General features: G+C 44.8%; 1 protein-coding gene across 2 annotated transcripts; it reads left to right on the forward strand.

Annotated features, from left to right (window-relative positions):
• FLOT1 (flotillin 1) lies at window positions 1-21,813 on the forward strand. Of its 2 annotated transcripts, none has more exons than XM_087708524.1 (13): window positions 1-115; window positions 4,365-4,424; window positions 5,913-5,988; window positions 6,871-6,961; window positions 9,645-9,788; window positions 11,788-11,907; window positions 12,962-13,057; window positions 13,961-14,113; window positions 14,590-14,771; window positions 17,048-17,093; window positions 17,193-17,330; window positions 19,594-19,758; window positions 20,208-21,813. In XM_087708524.1, exons 2-13 carry the CDS (start codon window positions 4,382-4,384, stop codon window positions 20,241-20,243), a joined length of 1,290 nt encoding a protein of 429 aa, XP_087564650.1. In that variant the 5' UTR covers window positions 1-115; window positions 4,365-4,381; the 3' UTR covers window positions 20,244-21,813. The 2 variants fall into 2 exon arrangements, with proteins under 2 accessions (XP_087564650.1, XP_087564649.1); XM_087708523.1 differs by having other exon boundaries at window positions 16-115; window positions 20,211-21,813.

Below are 21,813 nucleotides of genomic sequence, written 5' to 3' on the forward strand. Positions count from 1 at the left end.
TGTGGAAAAGCGAAAGTGAGCAGCCAGCTAGGGCTGCCGGGAAAGGCGCGGCGTCGGCAGGAAGGGTGTCTGCCTATTTGGAGCAGAAAGCAGGCAGCAGGTCCTGGGAAGGCAGGTAGGGCCCGGGCGCCGGGGACCCGGGAGGGGTGGGAGGGTCTTGCGCCAACGAGCAACGGGCAGAGGAGTAGCGGGCAGTTTCCAGATTGCACGCAACTCCGTCGGGGATCCCACCCTTTCCCCTTGCGCGTTTTGCAAAACACACAGGAATAATAAACAGGCCTGCTGTTGCCTTTTCCACAGAGCGGTGGCTTTTCTCTGGCTGTTTTGTCCTCTGCGAAATAATTAAGCCGTGGTGTCGCCAATAAAATCCCTAGGGATGAAGAGCTTCATATGGCCGTAGGAAATTTCCACACTACAGGATGTGGCTGTCGTCCCGTAGTGTGGAAATTCCCTGCATCAAATTCCTCTTTGGGTGGGGTGTCTGTGTATGTGTGTGCTTATTTCGAATTTACTCACTAGTCCTCATGATCTGCCCCCCCCCCTTAGAAAAGCTTACAGTTCTGCTTTTGATCTAAACAGCCCCGTGGCTAAATGCACTGCTTAAATAATTACATCTTCCTGTGGAAAAGGGCTCCAGGTTTTGGATTGGGTTTGCCAGAAGGGAAGGGGGGGGGGTAGAGTCTCTACCATTGATTGACGTGCTTAGAAGAAATATTCAGCCAGAGGCAAGACTTGATGGAGATCAGTGGGTGGCAATTAAAAGGGATGAATATCAGGGTAATTAGGAGGAATTAGCACTATTGAGCATTGAAATGCTCTGTTTAGAATAATCTAAGTGATGGACGTATTCCTTACACAGAATGTTGTCCTGAGAAGGGGTTGGACTAGATGACCCCTTTGATCCCTTCCATTTTTATGTACAAAGGCATGTCACCCACTGCAAAAGCTCCAGGCAATGTACATTGCAGGCAGTCCTCTACTTATGACCTTAATGGAATTTTGGTTGCTAAGTAAGGCATAAGTGAGTTGTGCTACATTTCGTGACCTTTTTGCCCCGTTGTTAAGCAAATTACTGCAGTTCCTAAGTGAATCGCGCTGTCATTAAGCGAATCTGGCTTCCCCATTGTCTTCGCCAGAAGCCAGATGGGAAGGTGACATGCTGATCATATGACCTGGGGACCTGGCAACTGTCGGAAATACACGTCAGTTGCCAAGCACCCAAATTTTATTACATGACCATGAGGATACTCCAACGGTGTACTCCAAGTGTGAAAACCGGTCATAAATGATTTTTTTTCATTGCTGCTGTAACTTTGAACAGTCACTAAATGAATGGTTGTAAGTCAAGGACCACCTGTATTTTATGTAACATTAAACAGTCTAAAATAACTTTCAAAACAAGTTCTAGATTAGGGTTTCTCAACCTTGGTGATTTTTAAGATATGTGGACTTCGACTCCCAGAATTCGTAGCCATCCATGGCCGAGCTGGCTGGGGAAATTCTGGGAGTTGAAGTCCACATCTTAAAAAGTTAGCAAGATGAAGAAACACTGCTCTTTGGTTAGGTGTTAGACCCAAGAATCTATTGTGTTAACAATTAACAAGTGCTCTTGTATAATGGTGTTCTTCATCCAAGCATTGTGACTTTTGTCACAGTTTTATGTCAGGTAATTGCCTGGAAGGTGTCGAAGGTGTGGCTGCCTTTAAAAGTGTTCTGGAAAGTTTAAATAATTCAGAGACAAACTTAGTTAAACAGACCTGAGGTGAAGATCACCAGTCGTGAAACAGCTGTATAACCTCCTTGCCCTGTCTTGGAGATGAATCCAGAAGTCAGCCATGAACGTCAAATCGCTGTAAGACTTAGAATTTGTATGTATGTCCCTTTTCATATTGACCAATCCAAAGTCCAGTTCCAAGCATCTCCACCATCTGAGAAGACTTTGGCAACTAAGGAAACACAAGCATGGTTGAGAAATCCTGGGAGTTGAAATCCAAAAATCTAAAAAAAATGCCAAATTTGGCGATAGAAATTTAGGAGCAATGGACAGACTCTGATCCACTCCAGATTTTGGTTGCTTGTTTTTTGTTTTTAAAAATTGGGTTACTTCAGCTCTGAGGATTTCGGAGATTTGCCTAAGTAGCAGAACCCAAAAGTTGCCCAGTTTGTGATCTTATAAGGAGATTCTCTGGATTAGGCGCCTTTCGGGTGTGTTGGAGTTTGTGACCACTCATCTTTTGACCTCCATCTCCAGTTTGTGTAGAAACTGGGCGTGGACATAGCACATCTGGGGAGCACCAGGTTAAGGAAGGTGTTGTGTTCATAGAAACAAGCAGCTTCAGCTACACCAGGGATTTCCCAATCTTGACAACTTCCATGTGTGGACTGTGTGACATTCCAGGAGATAGAACCCATATATTTGGAAGTTGCCAAAATCTCTGGGTTGGAGCAAGCTCAATGACCAATTTAGTTGTCTTCAGTGGCTTCAGTAGATTCATCAAGAATTCTTCATCCATAAGAACTACTGTATTTTTCAGATTATGACACATCTTCTCTCCCCCCCCCTAAAAGAACGTGGAAATGTTGGTGCGTCTTATACATTGAATACAGCCATTTTTGGCCTCCTGAAGCCCTGCCCCTGCATCTCATTTTTGCAAAAAACGGGCCGTTTTTTGCAAAAACAAAGGCAGTTTTGCCTTCCCTCAGCAGCACTCTGCAGGCTTCAGCAGGGCTGGGGGAAGGCAAAAACGGCTCCATTTTTGCAAAAAATGGCCCATTTTCTGTCTTTTATTTTGCAAAAATGGCATCTTTGCTTTCCCCCAGCCCTGCTGAAGCCTGCAGAGTGCTGCTGGGGGCCGTGGAGGATAAAACCTTTTTTTTTTTACTTACCTCTTTGAAATCTTGGTGCGTCTTATACACCAGTGCATCTTATAGTCCAAAAAATGCAGTATTTGGTATCTCCAGCATGGATCTTTTCATAAATAAATTTGTGATATTGGGAAAGAATGTGAGATTTTCGTCATGCGGAATTGGTGTTCTATCATCAAGTCACAGTTGTTCCTGTTCTTTTGGTGCTGGATTGATTTTAAGGAATCTGTTTGCATTGCAAGCTTGGCTGTAGTTCATTGAATAGATTCCTAGTTCTGAAGCGGTTTAATTTGAGTGGGGGGAAGATTAGTTGCAAAGGGGTGTAGCGTATTTTAATTCTGGGTGAGGATGAAAAAACTTCTAGTTCTGGAATGTAGTATTGGCCATCTCCCCCTATCCAGCAACATCTGGAGGGCTTCATATTGCTCCACCCTAATGCAAGCAGGATGTATCACAATACAGGAAATGGAAAGGCCTGATATGAAATAAGATATGAAGCAGGAGCAGCAAAGATAATTTGAGGACTGGAGGCTAAAACATATGAAGAGCAGTTGCAGAAATTGGTTATGTCTAGTTTAATGAAAAGAAGGACTAGGGGATACATGATAGCAGTGTTCTGATATCTCAGGGGCTGCCACAGAGAAGAGGGAGTCAAACTATTCTCCAAGGCACCTGAAGGCAAGACAAGAAGCAATGGATGGAAACTACCACATTTTTCAGAGTATAAGACACACCTTCACCCCCCCAAAAAAAGAGAGTGGAAATTTGGGTGCCTCTTACACACTTGAATACAGCATTTCTGGCCTCCCAAAACCCCGCCCCGCATATCCATTTTTTTTGCAAAAATGGACAGCAGAGGATTTGGGAAGCCTGCAAAGTGCTCCTGGGGACTCGGGAGGGCAAAAATGAGCAAAAAATGGACCCATTTTTCACAAAAACAGGGCTGTTTTTGCCCTCTCAAGCCCCCAGAAGCACTCTGCAGGCTTTCCAAACTTTTCATGCCCCTTTTTTTGCAAAAAAAAAAAAATGGACTGGTTTTTGCTTGTTTTTTGTCCTCCTCAGGCCCCAGGAGCACTGTACAAGCCTCTCAGACTTTCTGCATGCCCTTTTTCACAAAAAAATGGGGCGTGCAGAGGGTTTGGGATTCCTGCAGAGTGCTCCTGGGAGCCGGAGAGAGCAAAAACTTTTTTTTTAATTTACCTCTTCAAAATCTTGGTGTGTCTTATACTCCAGTGTGTCTTATAGACTGAAAAATACAGTAATCAAGGAGGGAACCAATCTAGAAATAAAGAGAAATATCCTGACAGTGAATCAGTCGAACAGCTTGCCTTCAGAAGTTACAGGTGCTCCCCACACTGGAGATTTTTAAGAAGAGATTGGACACTCATTTGTCTGAAATGGTATAAGGTTTCCTGATTAGCAGCGGGTTGGACTAGAAGACCTCCAAGGTCCCTTCTAGCCCTGCTATTCTGAAATCTCAGTTTCCTGTTCTTTTCCAGACTCTCTAGGCGTGAAGATGTTCTTTACTTGTGGCCCCAATGAAGCCATGGTTGTCTCGGGTAAGTGCTCCATTTCCTGTTCCTTTTTCTTAGCTTTCTTATCTGATCGGATCAGCCTTCAGGGCGGCTACAAAATTTGGCAGTAAGCCTTTGCTCAAGCTAGCTATGATTTCTTTCAGATTGCTCTGATCCAGAATGCATGGATCACGTTGCACATTCAGCCGTCTTTCGGCTGTTGAGACGTACTTGGCACTTCGGGATTTCATTTGGATACACCGTTTTCTCCTCTTTTTTTTAACTATTCAGTGCTTTTATTTTATTTACTTATTGGAATTTGTCAAACGAAAACAAGAACAAAAATAAGGGAATAAAAATACAATGACAGGGACGATAGGCAGGTTAGTGCACTTATGCATGCTCCCTTTACTGACCACTTAAGTATGATGTAAGGTCAATTTGTGACTGAAACTGTGAAAATTTGTAACTGAGACCACAGAGTCAGGTAGGGCATTCCAGACTTTGATAACTCTATTACAGAAATCATTTTTTTTTCCAGTCAAGTTTAGAAGGATTTACATAGAGTTTAAGGTGGTTGTTAGTGCGTGTATTATTACGATTAAAATAAAAGTCATTTACAGGTAAAACATTACTACGTATAATTTTGTATGTAGCATCTAGATCTGACCACATGCAACGCAGTTCTGTTACCCAAACCGAGAATTTCGAGCCTAAACATGTACAACCAGATTGCGTTGTTTCTTGTAATCTTATTTCTCTATGTCATATAATACATGTTGGCATATACATAATTTTGTACTTATTTATTTGTCATGTTTATGTAAAGTGACACAGTGGCTCAGTGGCTAAGAAGCTGAGCTTGTTGATCAGAAAGGTCGGCAATTTGACGAATTCGAATCCCTAGCCCCGCATAACGGAGTGAGCTCCCGTTACTTGTCCCAGCTTCTGCCAACCTAGCAATTGAAAAGCATGTAAAAATGCAAGTAGAAAAATAGGGACCACCTTTGGTGGAAAGGTAACAGCGTTCCATGCGCCTTCAGCATTTAGTCATGCCGCCCACATGACCACGGAGACGTCTTTGGACAGCCCTGGCTCTTCGGCTTTGTAACGGAGATGAACACCGCCCCCTAGAGTCAGGAATGACTAGCACATATGTGCGAGGGGAACCTTTACCTTTATGTAGTGTAAATTTGGAAGTGGTGACCCTTTTAAGAGCTATATGCAATGAAATTTCATTTTTAATGTATGCCAATTAGCGGACATTCAAAGTGGCAATAAAGTTATTCTAAATCTTAAAAGTTCCCAAGTTTGGACACCCCTTCATTAATTTTTCTTCATTTTCCCAAAGGAATGATCAGCTTCTGTAACTGCTGAACAGTTTTCTGTTGGGGTCTTTTTGCTTTTTATTATCAGTTATCCAAAAAAATAAACTAAAAAGTGAACAATTGACCGAGGGATCTGATTGACTGGACTAATCGAGAGATCTGATTGGCCTGGTCAGATTCTGCATTGTTTTATCTCTTTCCACAGGTTTCTGCCGCAGCCCCCCAGTGATGATTGCTGGGGGCCGGGTATTTGTGGTACCCTGTATACAACAGATCCAGAGGTAAGTCTTTCTGTGGAGATTTTATTTAAAGATACCCAGGATCTCACCAAGGTTGGGCCAATCTTGTAAATGAGCAATAGTATCCTGTTGGTTTTGTTTCAGTTGCCCATCCAAGTACTAACCAAGGTGGACCCTGTTTAGCTTCCGAGATCAGCCAGGGTTCGTAGGATGCTGAGGCATTCAACCACATTGGTGTCCTTCAGACATTAACCTTATTTGGTGCTGTGGATCGTGGCACAACAAAACCGTGGTCCACTAAACTAAAGCGCGCCCAATTAAAGCGTGTACCTGACGTCATCAGCAGCGCGACAAATACGACCGCGGAGAAAAAAGGGCGCTTTAAAAAGCGCTTTTAAAGCAAGCTGATTCACGTAAAGGTTAGGGTTAGGGTTAGGGTTAGGTTAAGGGTTAGGGTTAGGTTTAGGGTTACGTTAAGCGTTAGGGTTAGGTTTAGGGTTACGTTAAGCGTTAGGGTTAGGTTTAGGGTTACGTTAAGCGTTAGGGTTAAGTTTAGGGTTAGGTTTAGGGTTAGCGTTAGGTTAAGGGTTAGGTTAAGGGTTAGGGTTAGGGTTAGGTTTAGGGTTAGGTTTGGGGGGGTTAGGGTAAGGTTTTCGCGTTAATTTTAACTTTACCGCTCACAGCGTGATGTTTTCGTCGCGCTGTGATGACGTCAGGTACACGCTTTCGTCGAGCGCGCTTTAGTCTACCGCGGTTTTGTGGTGGAACCGCTGTGGATTACAAGTGGAATACAAGTTCGCCCTATATGCCCTCATCGTGTTAATTGATATAAACCCAGGGTGATACGTTTGTTAGATCTGAAACTTCATGGATGTGTATATGTTTTTGTTTATGTATGTAACCCTTTTCTTTCTACTCTGACAGGATCTCACTTAACACACTGACCCTGAATGTGAAGAGTGAGAAAGTTTACACCCGGCATGGAGTCCCCATTTCAGTCACTGGCATTGCACAGGTAATATTTTTACTCAGCAGTACTCTGAAGGCTACTGTGTGAATATCAAAACCCACGAAGGCAGGACAAGAAACAATGGATGGAAACTAATCAAGGAGAGAAGCAACCTAGAACTAAGGAGAAATTTCCTGACAGAACAATCAGCCGGCGGAGCGGTTTGCTTTCAGAAGCTGTAGGTGAAGCACCACTGGAGGCTTTTAGGAAAAGACTGGAGAGCCATTTGTGTAGAATGGTATAGGGATTCCTGCTTGAACAAGGGGTTGGACTAGAAGACCTCCAAGGTCCCTTCCAACTCTGTTGTTCTGTTCTGTTCTGAGAAGCAACCTAACCCCTGGGGAAAAGCAGACTACAATCCCAACTGAATTCGTTTCGTTTTCTTATTCCTCTAGTGCAGTGTTTCTCAACCTTGGCAACTTGAAGATGTCCGGACTTCAACTCCCAGAATTCCCCAGCCAGCATTCGCTGGCTGGGGAATTCTGGGAGTTGAAGTCCGGACATCTTCAAGTTGCCAAGGTTGAGAAACACTGCTCTAGTGGATTTTAGGTAATGTTTTGGGCCATCCTTGAAATGATGTATTATCTTCACACTTGCTTCCTTGTGCAAAATGCATCCAAAGGGGCCTCAGTTGTGCCCAGCGTTGAAATCACAGAATGCAGGTAGTCCTCAAATTACGAGCGATAGTAATAGAGGCTTGCCCATCATGGCTGTAAATCAGGGCAGTCGTAGGGTGGGTTGGTTCTGTGCCTGATCCAATTTTACCAGCTTTTTTGTGGTGGTTAAGCGAGTCACCACGGTTGTTAAGGGAACCATTTGTTTGCTATGGCTGTGGCTTTTCCAAAAACCTGGAGTAAATGCCGGGTTGGGAAACGTCGTAAACTGATCATATGAATGCAGGGCGCCATAGTTGTGGCCGGGTTGCCAAGCAGCTGAAGTGCAGTCACCTGACTGGAGGAAGAGATGGGGGGGCGACCTTCAGAACTTCGAATCCTGATTTTAAGTACAGGTAGACCTCACGATTCATTTAGTGACCATTCAAAGTTACAACGGCACTGAAAAAGTGACTTTGTGACCTGTTTTCACGCTTATAACCATTGCAGCATTCCCATGGTCACGTGATCAAAATCCAGCTCCTTGGCAACTCGGTTCATATTTATGACGGTTGCACTGTCCCAGGATTGTGTGATCCCCTTTTGCGACCTTCTGACAAGCAAAGTCAATGGGGGAAGCCATATTCCCTGAACAGCCGTGTTACTAACTTAACGACGGCAGGGATTCACTTTTACAACCGTGGCAAGAAAGGTCGTAAGATGGGGCAAAACTCACTTAACAGTTGTTTCACTTAGCAACATACGTTTTGGGCTCAGTTGTGGTCATATGTCCTGAATACATCCAAACTAGACTGTGTTGTTTCTCTGTGTCTGTGATGGCGAACCCGTGGCACGTATGCCACAGGTGGCACGTGGAGCCCTCTCTGCAGGCACACGAGCCTCAGCTCAGTTCCACAGCGCATGCGCACAGCCCTCGCACCAGCCAGCTGATTTTCAGGTCTCTGCAGTGGTGGGTTGCAGGCGGTACGCCCCTATACAGGCATACTGGTTCCTGCTGGGAGAACCAGGTACCGTTCCAGTATGGTGCTCCGGAGGGCCCGCCTGCCCGCCTTCGCTCCTTACCAGTATTTGAAGTTTTCGGGGCTTACACGCACATTACCTACGGCACCTGTGCGATGCTCCACTGAGCAACTGGGGTGTTGCGGAGGCATCGCAGGCAGTAAACACGCATGCGTGCGCTGTGCGCATTCATGTGGTGGACACCCGGCCCTGTTGCAATTGTACCAGTTGCAGTGAGATCTGGAACCCACCACTGGGTCTCTGCCACGTATGCAGGAGACATGTGCGCATGCATGGGGGGAGGGGATGGCACGCTCTCCCCGCGTCCTGTTTTTGGTCTCAGGAAGCTTCAGGGAGGCCTTCTACGCCCAAAACGGGGAATGGAGGGGGTTGCACATGCATGCGCGGGGAAGCAGAGGAAGTGTGGGGGAGTCACACGCATGCACAGGGGCGGTGTGCCTGGGGGGATTGCGTGCGCTTTGCATTATGGGTGTTGGCACTCGACGACAAAAAGGTTAGCCATCACCGCTCTATGTCACATAATATATTTGGGTGTATGTATAATTTTGTATTTATTTATTTATTTTGTCATGTTTATGTAGTGTATATTGGAGGTGGTGACTCTTTGAGAGCTGGATGCAATGAAATTTCATTTTAATATATGCCGATTAGTGTACATTCAAAGTGACAGTAAAGTTATTCTAAGTCGAAAGTTATTCTAAGTCTTCTAAGTTAAGGATTATCTGTAACCCCAAAACAGATCTGTCAGAACTTCGAATGGTTGCTAAGAGACTAGTAAGTCAACCACTATCTGTTGAATGTTGGGGGGACCTTAAGAGGTCTTCAACCTCCAACCCAGGGCAGAATTATCATAATTCTGAAAAATGAAACTTTGCTAGATTTGATTTGGTGGAACTCTCTTTGGGGTCAGAGAGGACACTCGCTAGTTGCTTACAGAAGAAACCTCCTTAGTCTGACAAACCCCATATGGGGAGGGGAGGGAGATCAGCTATGAGCAGGAAGTGCTTCCCACCCTTTCTTCTTTCACTTTAATCTACACCATCTTTCCCACCTAGGTGAAGATCCAGGGCCAGAACAAGGAGATGCTGGCAGCTGCTTGTCAAATGTTCCTGGGCAAGTCTGAAGCAGAAATTACACACATTGCTCTGGAGACCCTGGAAGGGCATCAGAGAGCCATCATGGCCCATATGACAGTAGAGGTAAGTAAGGCTGCTTGTGGAAATGTATGTGTGGGTGCAAGATATTATCGCTGGTTGAAGAACGGGTGAGGTGTGGGGGAAACGAATGAAGGAGAAAAGTAACCTAGAACTGAAGAGAAATTTCTGGAAAGTAAGAACAGTTAACCAGTGGAACAGCTTGTCTCCAGAAGTTGGGTGTGCTCCATCACTGGAGGTTTTTAAGAAGAGATTGGGCAGGCATTTGCCTAAAGTGGTACTATAGGGTCTCCTGCTAGAACGGGGGGGCGAGACTAGAAGACCTCCAAGGTCCCTTCCAACTCTGTTATTCTGTTATCCTTAAAAGCTTAGATGTTTTCTCTTCAGTTGTGTGCACCGGGCTGTTACTTTAATCTAGCTTTTCACCGGTTTGGCATCCAATTGAATTGAATCAGGGGCATCCGATAAGAGGGGGTCAAAAAAGTTGTGGCAGCCACAACCGTGTGACCCTCTTTTTTTTTCACAAGACACATTGGCAAGGGATGGGCTTTGGTTGTGACCTTATGCGTGTGTCAGGGTTGCAAGTAACACTCCCAACGAAAAGAAACTCCAAGGCTTAAAATTCTTCAAAGTTCCATTTTATTAGAGATGCCATATTGGCACATCTGAGAAAACCCGAATCTGAAAGATTCCAGGTTTTCCCCACCCAAGTGAAAGTTCCAAGTCCCTGCCCAGCACCCACATGTCCATCACATGGCCCAATCGGACACCGTCCCAACTGGAGATACCTCCCAGTCACGCCACTCCAGTTGCAGGGCAAGATGTCCTTGACTCTCTGAGAAAGGAATGTCATTATGACTATATATCTCCCATACTCCATATAATCCCCCCTCCCATTTTCTCACAACAGAAAATGTGGCAGGCCTGAAGGCCCAATGCCAAAGATGGCTTCCAGGCCTAACAATCTGTTTCTTAGTTAAGGGAACCCACTTTGTCTGAGGACACTTACAGGTAAAAAGATGGCTGCCAGGCCTGACAGGTTGTCCATTTTAATCTGCTCCCTGCAGACAATCCAGCACTCAATTATGATCTCATTAGCCATGGGACAGTGGGGCCTTGGAGTCCAATCCCCATGGAGAGGATTCAGTGAAGAAGGTCTGTTTTGAGATTTCACAAACAAAAAGGCTCTAGGATAAAAAGAGTGTATGCTGCTTCTATCATCATCTATCATCATTAATGACCCCATAATCCCTTGCGGGGTAGAGTCTGGGTAACTGAATGGAGCTGAGTATTTACTGGCCGGATGCCCTTCCTGTCCCCAAGGCAGAGGTTTGTTCAGCGGATATATTCTCACTGTGCCCAAAGAGAGAAATATCTGCCTCTACCTTGGCTTGAACTCCTGATTGTGAGGTGAGAGCGCCACCTCCTGGCCACCCCACCACTCTAGGTGATGCTGTTTCTGTATGGGCTTAAAAACTGGTGAACATACTCTTTTTTATATATAATTTATTTTATTTTATTTTAATACAAACCATCCATCTACCATTAAACAGTGTGTCATCTGGGTACAAAATCTTGTGTAATAACAATTAAAATTTACAACTGTACTCATTATTTATCTGCTCATGACCTAATACTGATGTACATAACACATCTGATTCTATAACAATCCTCTTCTTAACTTATTTAGTTCTATTAATATGTTTTCTATATTTCACTAATCTACTTTCATTTCTAACTTTCATATTTGTACTCTAACCATCGGTAGAGTAGTTTCCATATACTATAATTTTCAGTTTGCTCTTTCCCTTTAATTGCAAGTGTTAACCTATTCATTTCTGCACATTCTAATATTTTCCTAAGCACATTCTCATCCTTAGGAATCTCTTCACTTTTCCAGTGTTGTGCAAATACAATCCTGGCAGTTGTTATTACATGAATAATATTAAAATAAACATTTTCTTTACGTTTCTGGTAAAATCCCTTGCAAAAATATTGTGAACAGAATCTGTCCTTGGTACTGACCTTTCTGTTTGTTAAACAGGAAATCTACAAGGACCGTCAGAAGTTTTCTGAGCAGGTCTTCAAAGTGGCCTCGTCTGACCTGGTCAACATGGGGATCAGTGTGGTCAGTTATACCCTCAAGGATATTCACGATGACCAGGTGCACACATGTGCTGTCTTGTATTGATGCCAACCATTGTCAGTGAGAATGTTCAACCATAGAGATATCTAAGGCAAGAGATTACCAAGGATGCCTTATCCAAAATCTTTCAGCAATAGGAACGTAAAATCAGCATCAACCTGTCCCAACACCAAATAGAATTGCTTGATTGTTTTTTTTTTCTTGCTAATGGAAAAATGATACAAGGTTCTTTCTCATACTGACAATCAAGTTTTGGGCTGAACATATTTATTGACTGACTGGCCGATAACCCGGCGTTGCCCAGGTATTTATTTATAGGGGGGAAATGTCTGGACCAAACGTAATTTCTAATGTTGGATTTTCCCCCTTACCAGGGGGAACCCCCTTATGGAGTACTGTGAAGCCTGCAACTTCTCGCTGAGCCCTGATTTCGGCGACAATTTAATTAGTTAAAAATGTTTTCCCTGTGCCCCCAGAAGCGTAATTTCTAATGTTAGATTTTCCCCCTTACCAGAGGAAACTCCCTTATGGAGTACTGTGAAGCTGTTACCATGGCAACTCCACTGTGCTGTACAGTAGAAGCCATTTTAAGGCAGTACAGTAGAAGACCTTTTAAGGTACAACAGGCTGTATCTTAACAGAACGCACATCCTGAGGGGTGTTAGGGGTGTCTTGCCCCCATAGTATTTGTCTCCAGAGAGTAAGTCATCTGTGTATCAAGTTTGGTTAGTTTCCTGGGCTTAACACGTGTTTTGTTGTTGCAACCATCATTTGCACATTGTTTCTCCAAGGATATTTTAAGGTAGCATACCTATTACTCTCTCCCTATTTTTCTCCACATCAACCTTATGAGATAGGTTCAGCTGAGAGAGAATGATTAATTCAAAGTGTTTCGGGGGAAACTGGGTTTCCTCACCTGGGACAGGATTAGAGCCTGTCCATTCTGCAACTGTTCAGTCATCCAAGGGAAAAAAACAAATCAGAATTCAGACATTACCAGATTTTGTTTGCACAGTGAGTATTTTCTGGATTGCTTTTCCTGACCATCACCTTAACCTCTGGTCAATTGTAGGATTATCTTCATTCTCTGGGAAAAGCCCGAACTGCTCAGGTACAGAAGGATGCCAGGATTGGAGAAGCCGAAGCCAAGAGGGATGCTGGCATCAGGGTGAGCTCTTGGGCAATGGTGGAATTGAGATGGCCTTTCCCTGTGCGACTATCTACCTGGTTTCAGAGATGGCTGCAGGCTTTGAAGGAAAGATTGAGCAGCCATTTCTCTGGCATGGAATAAGGTCTCCTGGGTTGGACGAGAACCGTGATGACGAACCTATGGCATGTGTGCCACAGGAGGCACATCCGGGCATGCGAGGCATCACCCCAGCTCAGCTCCACCATTCTCGTGCATGCGCCTCCCGCCGGCCACCTGATTTTTGCGTCTCTGCTACACATGTGCAGGGAACAGGGCACATGTGGGAGTCTTGGGTGGGGGAATGAGTGCATGGGTGGGGGGTCATGCGCGCATGCGTAGGGGAAGGAGGGAGCGCGGTAGTGTGTGGTACACCCCACCCCTGCGGTCCGTTTTTGGTCCCAGGAGGCTGCAGGGAGTCCTACTAGGCCCAAAGAGGGCACGGGGGGGGGGGGGTCGTGCATGCACAGGGCGCAGGAGAGGTGTCACACACACATTGGATTATGTTATGGGTGCAGGCACGCACGCTGTTGCATGAGCGCTTTCAGCACATGATGACAAAAAGGTTAGCCATCACTGGACTAGAAGACCTCCAATCATGCTACGATTCTAAGCCTATACAGATCTGGATATTAATTGGATGGGAGACCACTTGGAAACCCCAAAGCTGTGGGAAGGAAGGCCATGACTGTCCAACGATTTCCCAGTCGTATCAACCACCCAAATAGACTTTCCCATAAACTCACCAGAAGTCAAACAAAAACTTGAGGATCTTTTAAAAGTCAAAACTTCTTTGGGGCTCATGGCTTTTGCACTACCGCTGAGCTCTTCCCTCTCTTTTCCCATTGGGCTCTGCCCCTGAGTTCTCCCATTTTCCCCCTCTAGGAAGCCAAGGCCAAGCAAGAGAAATTGTCGGCCCAGTTTTTGAACGATATTGAGATGGCCAAAGCCCACCGAGATTTCGAGCTGAAGAAGGCTACTTACGACATCGAGGTGAACACGCGGAAAGCAGAATCAGACTTGGCCTATCAGCTCCAGGTGAGCCACCCGCCACGCAGCCAGTCAAGGGGGATCAGCAGAGGGCAGAGGCAGAATAAGTTGTAGCCTATTTTGTTCTCAAATGAAACGTGTGGGAAAAATGTTTGTGATTCCTGCTCACATCCTTCGTTTAGAGCAGGGTTCTCCAACCTTGGCAATTTTAAGATTTGTGGACTTCAATTCCCAGAATTCCCCAGCCAGAAGGGGGAAGACTTGTGATGGGGAAGACTTAGAGCTGATGATTATGCCCTAGACCTGTGGACTTCAACTCCCAGAATTCCCCAGCCAGTATGGCTGGCTGGGGAACTCTGAGAGTTGAAGTCCACAAGTCTTAAAGTTGCCAAGGTTGGACAACCCTGATCTAGAGCATTATCAGCCGCTCTAAATTTGCCGGATGTTGACATATTGAGCCATGAACGAGCTCCACCGGGGAGTTTCTGAATCCTTTGGGGTGTTTTCCTGTCTCCTTCACGCAGGTGGCGGTGACCAAGCAGAAGATTGAAGAGGAGAAAATGCAGGTCTTGGTGGTGGAGCGAACTCAGCAGATTCAGATCCAGGAGCAAGAGATGATCCGTAAAGAACGGGAGCTGGAGGCCCAGATCAAGAAACCAGCCGAAGCAGAACGTTACCGGCTGGAGAAATTAGCCGAGGCTGAAAGGTACGAGCATTAGACTCCCCTATTCCACTCTTTTTCCTTCCTATCCAGAATCTGCTCCTATCCCCCTCTTTTTCCTTCCTATCCAGAATCTGCTGTTACTCACCACGGAAGAACACTAATGAGTGAACTGATGCTGGCTATACTCTTTTTTTTAATATAGAAAATTATTTTAATACAAACAAAATCCATTTTCCATTAAACAGTGTGTCATCTGGGTACAAATATCTTGTGCAATAACAATTTGAATTTACAACCACATTCATTATTTATCTGACTTAACACTGATATACTGTACATATCTGAATCTATAACAATCCTCTTCTTAACTTATCTAATTCTATTAATATATTTTGTATATTTCACTAATCTACTTTCATTTCTAACTTTCATATTTGTACTCTAACCATCGGTGGAATAGTTCCCATATGATATAATATTCAGTTTGCTCTTTCCCTTTAATTGCAAGTGTTAACCTATTCATTTCTGCACAGTCTAATATTTTCCTAATCACCTTCTCATCCATAGGAATCTCTTCACTTTTCCAGTGTTGTGCAAATACAATCCTAGCTGCTGTTATTACATGGATAATCAGATATACATTTTCTTGGCTCTACTTCTTTAGAGTACAGGTGGTCTTCGGCTTATGACCACAAAAAGTGAGGCCAAAATTTTATTTGCTAAGTGAATTTTGCTCCATTTTACGACCTTTCTTGCCACAATTAAGTGAACCATTACAATTGTTAAGTTAGTCACACGGTTGTTCGGTGAATCTGGTTTCCCCATTGACTTTGCTTTTCAGAAGGTTGCAGAAGCTAATCACGTGATCCATTCCCAAGGTACTGCAAACGTCATAAATAAGAGTCAGTTACCAAACATCTGAATTTTGATCACGGGGATGCTGCAACCATTGTTAAGTGTAGAAAAATGGTCGTAAGTCACTTTTTTCAGTGCTCTCATAACCCTGAACTGGTGTAAGTCAAGGACTACCTCTAAAGCTGAAGGGTCAAATAATGGAATGAATCTCCACAAAAATAATACAGATGATCCTTGAGTTATGACCATAATGGAACCTGTCTGGTCATTAAGCAAACCAGTGGTTTGCAACGGGGGCCTGTTTTTGCCAAAAGCCCCAAGTAAATTCCAATTTTGAGGGCAAAACTGGGTATAATGCAGTCAGGTGAACACAGGATACTGCAAACTGCTATAAATGTAACATGAATGCTGCATGCCAGTGGCAATGGGCAACTGTCAGAATTTCAAATCCGGGTTGTAGGTACCCCACAGGTAGGTCTGTCCAAGCTTCAAACGGCCACTAAGCGACTGGTCATAAGTCGACGACTGCCTGTACTCCCCACCCACATGGGATGCATAATCTGAAAGCGTAGAATCCAAAAATATCTCGTCATACAAGGCGCTGATGTGTCTGGGCTGTGCAGAGAGCTGACCTGTGGCAAAAAACATCCTTGCACTGCACCATTTGGGAATTTGTTTTAGGATGGTTTGCATGGCCGAATGCTTAATTTTCAGTCATGCATCTCAGGATTCGTGCCCAGCAGTGCAGTCTGTAGCATTGTTTCGAGTGAATGTGAAGGATGTGTCCTTTTGTTTTATTTTTATAGTCTTTTTTATGTATAATTAGTTTAGTTTACTTTACTTTATTGTAATTGCACCTTGTACAACGAAATTAAATGCGATCTTCAGTGTACGATAACAGTTCAGGTTGTGGTTGTTAAGGAATCATGTGCAGTCATTAAGCACAACATCAGGTGTTGGCTGGTTTCCCCATTGACCTGACTTATTGGAAGCTGGCAGTGAAATGTACACTGAAAGTTTTTGCACTCTGCAGACCTCCCAAAAATGGCCTGTTTTTTGCAAAAACAGGCCCATTTTTGTCCCAAAAAAGGGTATGAATAGCCTTTAGGAGGCTTATAGAGTGCTCCTGGGGGCTGGGGGGGGGGCGAAAATGAGCAAAAAATTGCCCCTTTTTCACTCATTTTGCCCTCCCCAGCCCCCAGGAGCACTCTGGAAGACTCCTAAAGGCTATGCACGGCCATTTTTCCAAAGGGGGTGGGGTTTCGGGAGGCCAAAAATGCTGTATTCATTGTATAAGATGCACCCAGTTTTTCACCCTCTTTTTGAGGGGGGGAAAGGTGTGTCTTATGCTCTGAAAAATACGGTATTCAATTCCTAGTCTTCCCCTCCATTTTGGGAAGCCAAAAGTGGCCTTTGAACGTTGGATGCTGGGCAGACCATGTCCCTGTTTTCTTCCCAAACAGGTGTCAGCTCATCATGCAGGCGGAAGCAGAGGCAGAAGCCATCCGGGTGAGCCATTTCTTCTTCTCTACTACCTCATGGGAACGAAGAGCAGGAAGAGGTAGATGAGAAATTAGCTTATCCCGAAATCCCGTTTCCGTTTTTTAGGTGAAGGGCGAGGCTCAGGCGTACGCAGTTGAAGCCAAAGCCCGGGCTGACGCTGAGCAGATGTCGAAGAAGGCAGAAGCTTTTAAGCAGTATCAAGAGGTTGCCATGGTGGACATGCTTTTGGAGAAGCTTCCAGAGGTAAGCACGCCCTCCTCACGTAATCCCAAGGAGAAAAGAAGGGAGATGGAGGTCCCAAAGACGCTTTTTTTTCTCTGGAGGCAACTAGGCTTTCTTGTTTTGAAGACGTTTCGCTTCTCATCCAAAAAGCTTCTTCAGTTTTGACAGGATAGAGGGGAATGGACAGATTAATATTCCTTGCAGACAGCTGGTCATTTGCATCTTTTTAGAGAGTCATTGAAGCACTTGGTGGATTATCTGTGTTTTAAGTGGTGCTCCTGGTTCCTGTAGTCCTCAATTTTTCCTCTGGAAATCCATTCCTACTCCCACACCATTCAAAGGATGTTCATCCCAAATTGTATACCTAAAAATCTGAGGACACAGATAAACCTCCAAGTGCTTCAATGAGCCTCTAAAAGGATGCAAATAACCAGCTATCTTGAAGGAATATAAATCTTTCCATTCCCCCACCATCCTGTCAGAGCTGAAGATACAGTAATGGCTGCTTGCAATTGCCATCATAAGGTGAGGACTAACTATACAGGACAGTCCTTGACTTATGGCCACAATTGAGGCCAAAAGTTCTGTTGCCAAGCAAGACAGTTGTTAAGTGGATTTTGCCCCGTTATACAACCTTTCTCACCACTGTTTGTTAAGTGAATCGCTGCAGTTGTTCACTTAGCAACACGGTTGTTAAATGAATCTGGTTTCCCCATTGACTTTGGTGGTTAGAAGGTCACAAAAGGTAATCACATGACCCCTGGGACACTGCAACAGTCATAAGTATGAACCAGTTGCCAAGCATCTGGATTTTGATCAGGTGACCATGGAGATGCTACAACCGTGGTAAGAAACAGTCATCAGTCTGTTTTTTCAGTGGCGTTGTAAGTTCAAAAGGTCACTAAATGTAAGTCAGCGGCTACCTGTAATTTGGGAAAACCAGATGTGGCCTGCCATTTGATTGGGGGATACGGTTGTGGGCCGCAGGCCTTTTGCAGATACCCTTAATCTAAATCGGGTGTCAAATTCAAGGCCCCCAGGCCAGATCTGGCCCACACGATGCTTAGATGTGGCCTGCAAGGCCGCCCTGGAAACATCAAAGGACCGGCCCGCACTGCCTCTGCCGCACACGCCCTCTCCCCCTCCCCCCCCCCCCCCCGAGCTTTGTTTTCGCTGGGAGAGGGGCTAGCAAAACAAACTAAAAACAAAAGAAGAAATGTTTCCCCTTTTGCATTTGAGCATGCAAGAAGGGCCAGGAAAGGAGAAAGGGAAAGAGGAAAGACAAAGAGGAAGATGGGAAGAGCGCAAGGAAGGAAAAATAAGAAAAGAGGAGAAGGAAGAAGAAAGAATGGAGAGGGCAGGAAAAAGAAAGGAGGGAAGGGAAGGGAGGAAGGAGATTATAATGAGAGTGAGGAAGGGTCTGAGGGAAGTCCTGCCTTAGCACTTGGCCACCACTGGTGCACCAACGACACAAGTGACATCGAGCTGGCCACACCTGGCCACGCCACCCCCCCCCCAGCTCCCCCAGTATCAAACACAACCCTGATTCGGTCCTCAGTGAAATTGAGTTAGACACCCTGGTCTAAATGGTACCTTTGATGGTAATAATATTTTGCTTATATATGCTATTAGCCGATACAACAATGTTGCCCGGGTATTTATTTATAGGGGGGAAATGTCCGGACCAAATATAATTTCTAATGTTGAATTTTCCCCCCTTATGAGAGAGAGCCCCCTTGTGGAGTATTGTGAAGCTGTTACCATGACAACTCCACTGTGCTGTACAATAGAAGCCATTTTATGACAGTACAGTAGAAGCCATTTTAAGGCACAACAGGCTGTATCTTAACAGAACACACACCCCCGAGGGGTTTTAGAGGTGTCTTACCCCTCACAGTATTTGTTTCCAGAGAGTGAGTCATCTGTGTACCAAGTTTGGTTGAAATTGCTTGAGGGGTTCCAGAGTTATGCTGGAACATACACATACACAGCCATTTTAGATGATTGATTGATTGATTGATTGATTGATTGATTGATAGATAGATAGATAGATAGATAGATAGATAGATAGATAGATAGATAGATAGATAGATAGAAAAGTTTTTAATTAGAATTTTCCCTATTTTTTCCACACAACAACCTTATAAGGTAGGTTGGTCAGAGAGAGAAGCCCAAAGTCATTTCTACCACTCTCCTGAACAGGTAGGGACTTGAACTGCAGTCTCTATCCAAGCTTGCTATCCTAATCATTGGGCTACCCTCTGTCTTCGCCTTCCCTTCACAGATGGCCGAAGAGATCAGCAAACCGTTGGCTTCCGTGAGTAAGATCACCATGGTGTCGAGCGGGAATGGAGATGTGGGTGCCGCGAAGATGACCGGGGAAGTGCTGGAAATCATGAATAAGCTGCCTGACGCTGTTGAGAAACTGACCGGTGTTAGCATCTCTCAGGTATCGCTCAAGCTGCGGGGAAAAAAGGGGTGGAGCAAATATTCTCAGTAGCAACTAGCTAGAGTAAATAAGTAGTTACCTATCCTGACTTCCATTCCATGCTTAAGTAGAACACAAAATAGCAAGAGCACTTAGACTTATATATCACTTTACAGTGCTTTTACAGCCCTCTCTAAGCAGTTTACAGAGTCAGCCTCTTGCCCCCAACAATCTGGCTCCTCATTTTACCCACTTCAGAAGGATGGAAGTCTGAGTCAATCTTGAGCCTGGTGAAATTCAAACTGCCAAATTGCAGGCAGTCGGCAGTCAGCGGAAGTAGCCTGCAGTACTGCACTCCAACCACCGCACCACCGCGGCGCTCATGCATATTTCAGTGGGGAATATAGTCTCTGTGTTCGTGGGAGTGATGACTGAATTTTAATGTTTTGGGGTGGGCGGTGTCTCTCCAGCAGATGAATCAGAAGAAACCAGGACGGATGAACTGACGGCTCAGAAGGACAAAGGAAAAGTCTTCTTGAGAGTTGAACACCCATGAATCCTCATCAATGTGCACCCATATTTAGCGTTCCTCCTACCGGTGCCCTCCTGTGAATGCCGAACCTTTGTTATGGACAAGATTGTTGCATGCCGATCAGTATCAGCAAATGCTGAGGTCTTGTTACTCTGCTGTTAGCACCGTGATAGCTGGTGATGTCGCAGGTCTACCCTGTCCCCACAATGTGTCGCAGTGTGGACCTGTGTATACTGATTTCCACCGTCACTTGTAAAACAGGATCCCGTTGTTCCTTTCCTTGATGCTGTTTTTGCTGCCTGAGCACTACTGGTCGCTAAATCCCTTTTTCCTATAAGCAAGCTGTCCTCAAGGATTCTAACAATGATTCTAGTTCTAAAAAGGCTGGGAAGGCTAGAAGAACGGAGTAAGGATGAAGGTTGAAACCTAAAATCTGTTGTTGTTGTTTTAAAGGGTGGCTTTGTTTCAGGGATTTCTGCCAAGGTGAGGTAATTTAGGGTTTTGTTCAGTCATTTCCCTAAAGAGTTGCCACATGTGTACAGAGAGGGGTTTGGTTTTACAGCCCTTATCTAACCTAGTGATGTGTGGGCAGGCCAGTTCTCTTTTTCTAAACCAAGGGTGGGGGACAATGGCTCCTTTTAGGACTTGTGGACTTCAACTCCCAGAATTCCTGAGCCAGCCATGCTGAACTCTGGGAGTTCAGGGATTCTGGGAGTTGAAGTCCACAAGTCCTAAAAGGGGGCATTGTTTCCCCACCCCTTATCTAACCCTTCCCAACTTGCTTGATATATCAACATCTCCATTTGTGCCATAGCGTTTGGTGCTATGTGTAGCTAAGATTCTTCAATTTAGCAAACTTCTTCCTTTTGAGTCTTTTGTCTTCTTCTTCTGTCCTCCTTCATCTCACCACCACTCTCATTCTCCCAGACCTTAATCTCATTTTTGAGGGGAGAGGAGCCTTTGTCCATAGCAGCTTTCTTGTGTTAAATCAAAAAGCTCTCCCTGCCAAGAAGACAATCCACACGGCGACAGGAGACTCCCTCAGGAAATGAATGTTGTAATAGGCCTCTCATCTGCCTGCATGTTCATCTCCTCTTAAAACCACCATCTGAATGTGCCTTATATCTGTTTGAACTAACAGAGTAGATATTCGTCATCATTTCCCTAGAAGGGGAAATATAAAGGGTCCCTATTTTCACTGTCTAGTTATCATTATCTCTCCCTTTTGAATTCTGCTGGAAGCTTTTCAATTTTGTGTCCTGGCTGCCGTCTGCTCTCATCTTTGCTTATTGTCCCAAAGCGTTAAAGGAGGCCATCTGCTCATATCTTCATGAGGCACACCTGGGTAGCCCTTCTACAGTGGCTTAAATATCACCCCTGGACCTGTGCTTCTGAATTCACATATGCCGTGTTTGGCCTGCTTGCTTGTTTGTGTGTTGTGGCCTCAGCATGGTGCCTTGTCTATGTTCGTCTGAAGAGAAGGAGAAGTCCATTCTCCATGCTACTGAGATTGTCAACTAAGAATAAAGGCCAAGATTACTTAA

Source organism: Thamnophis sirtalis, unplaced genomic scaffold (genome assembly GCF_051295495.1).
Source record: "Thamnophis sirtalis isolate CommonGarterSnake01/CBP01778 unplaced genomic scaffold, rThaSir2_p1.2 scaffold_3, whole genome shotgun sequence".
NCBI classification, from domain to species: domain Eukaryota; kingdom Metazoa; phylum Chordata; class Lepidosauria; order Squamata; family Natricidae; genus Thamnophis; species Thamnophis sirtalis.